Raw genomic sequence first — 1170 nt, 5'->3', positions numbered from 1 at the left:
TTATAAATCAAGTTTGTTTCCTTTGTTATGATTTCTGGACAATCCTGGTGAACAAGCATGTGTATCCTAGCATCCTAATCTCTAACTGCCCTGGTTGGCATAGTACTTATCTGTGAGGTGTGAGGCAGTCCTCCCTCAGCTAAATTCTACTTGGTGTGCCTTGCTATTTCCTAAGCTTTACTTAATCCTTTACATCATCAATTCTACTCTTTAACATCACAGCTTGACATTGATTTGCTACCCAGAACATGAGATGCCTTTTACAACCTCCCCAAAAGTAACTCCAAATGGATTGTCCACCTTAACCTCAAGTGCTAAGAACAGAACTGGTACAAAGTCCTGGACTCTGAGTTTGGGATCACGCCAAAGATCTTTCTACACACAAGCCAAATGCTCTGCACACATGCAGCCCCACAGTAAAGTTATTCAGACTCTACAGCTGGGTCCTCCAAGTTGCTAGGACCTCAGGGGACCTCACAGGTGGCCGCAGACTCCCATGCAGTCCCCGGAAAGACCCACCACAGCAGCTCGCGCTGCTCAGACTCCGGTTTCTCCCCATTGTTTTCAGTGACCCTGTACTCACCATGTCGCAACTTTGGAGCTTGCCTGAGTACCCTCCAAAGCATTCCGCCTCAGGAGAGAAGAGCACAGAACAGGGGACCTATCTAGTCTGCTCTGCAACTAAGGGAAACAGAAGCCACTGCACCCGGAAAAACCCGCCTTCCTTTTGATTTGCAGGTTGGCCGAGAGACTCTGATTGGCCAATAAGTCTTGAGTGACTCGAGCTCCTCCCTTAGGGTTAGGGTGTGCTGAAGGTACACCGTGTAGAGGTTCTCAGCCCAACAANCTGCAAGTCCAGACCTGCAGGGATTTCCAATTCTGTAGTATTTTGTTGGTCCTCCAATAGGCTACCCATCTGTCTCCCCGCGCAGCCCCAGGGAGGCCCCACCACTCCCCTGCCACTGCTCCGCCCCTTGCTCCTCCCCTAGGTGGGCAGTGACCTTGTGATCGCACTTCAGCCAGAGCTTCCCTCACTCGCTAGCTTGTAAGCCTTCTTCCTCCTCGAATCAAGGTAGGGAGCTTGCATAGCCCATTCATTACTCAACTTGCAGAGGATTTATCAATCTGTCCCACAAGCGGAAGGGTACCCAGGATATTAACAATTAAAGA

General features: G+C 49.7%; 1 protein-coding gene across 1 annotated transcript in view; it reads right to left on the bottom strand.

The window, feature by feature from the left end:
- Positions 1–933, bottom strand: part of LOC110288794 (zinc finger protein 431-like) — a 15068-nt gene extending 14135 nt beyond the window's left edge. Inside the window, exon 1 of the mRNA XM_021155044.2 lies at positions 584–933. Within this exon, the coding sequence (XP_021010703.2) occupies positions 584–586 (3 nt within the window). The 5' untranslated portion in view covers positions 587–933. The remainder of the gene's footprint in view (positions 1–583) is intronic.
- Between the last annotated feature and the right edge of the window lie 237 nt (positions 934–1170).

This window comes from Mus caroli, unplaced genomic scaffold (genome assembly GCF_900094665.2).
Source record: "Mus caroli unplaced genomic scaffold, CAROLI_EIJ_v1.1 scaffold_13148_1, whole genome shotgun sequence".
Classification (NCBI taxonomy): domain Eukaryota; kingdom Metazoa; phylum Chordata; class Mammalia; order Rodentia; family Muridae; genus Mus; species Mus caroli.
This window is presented reverse-complemented; position numbering and strand designations above follow the sequence as displayed.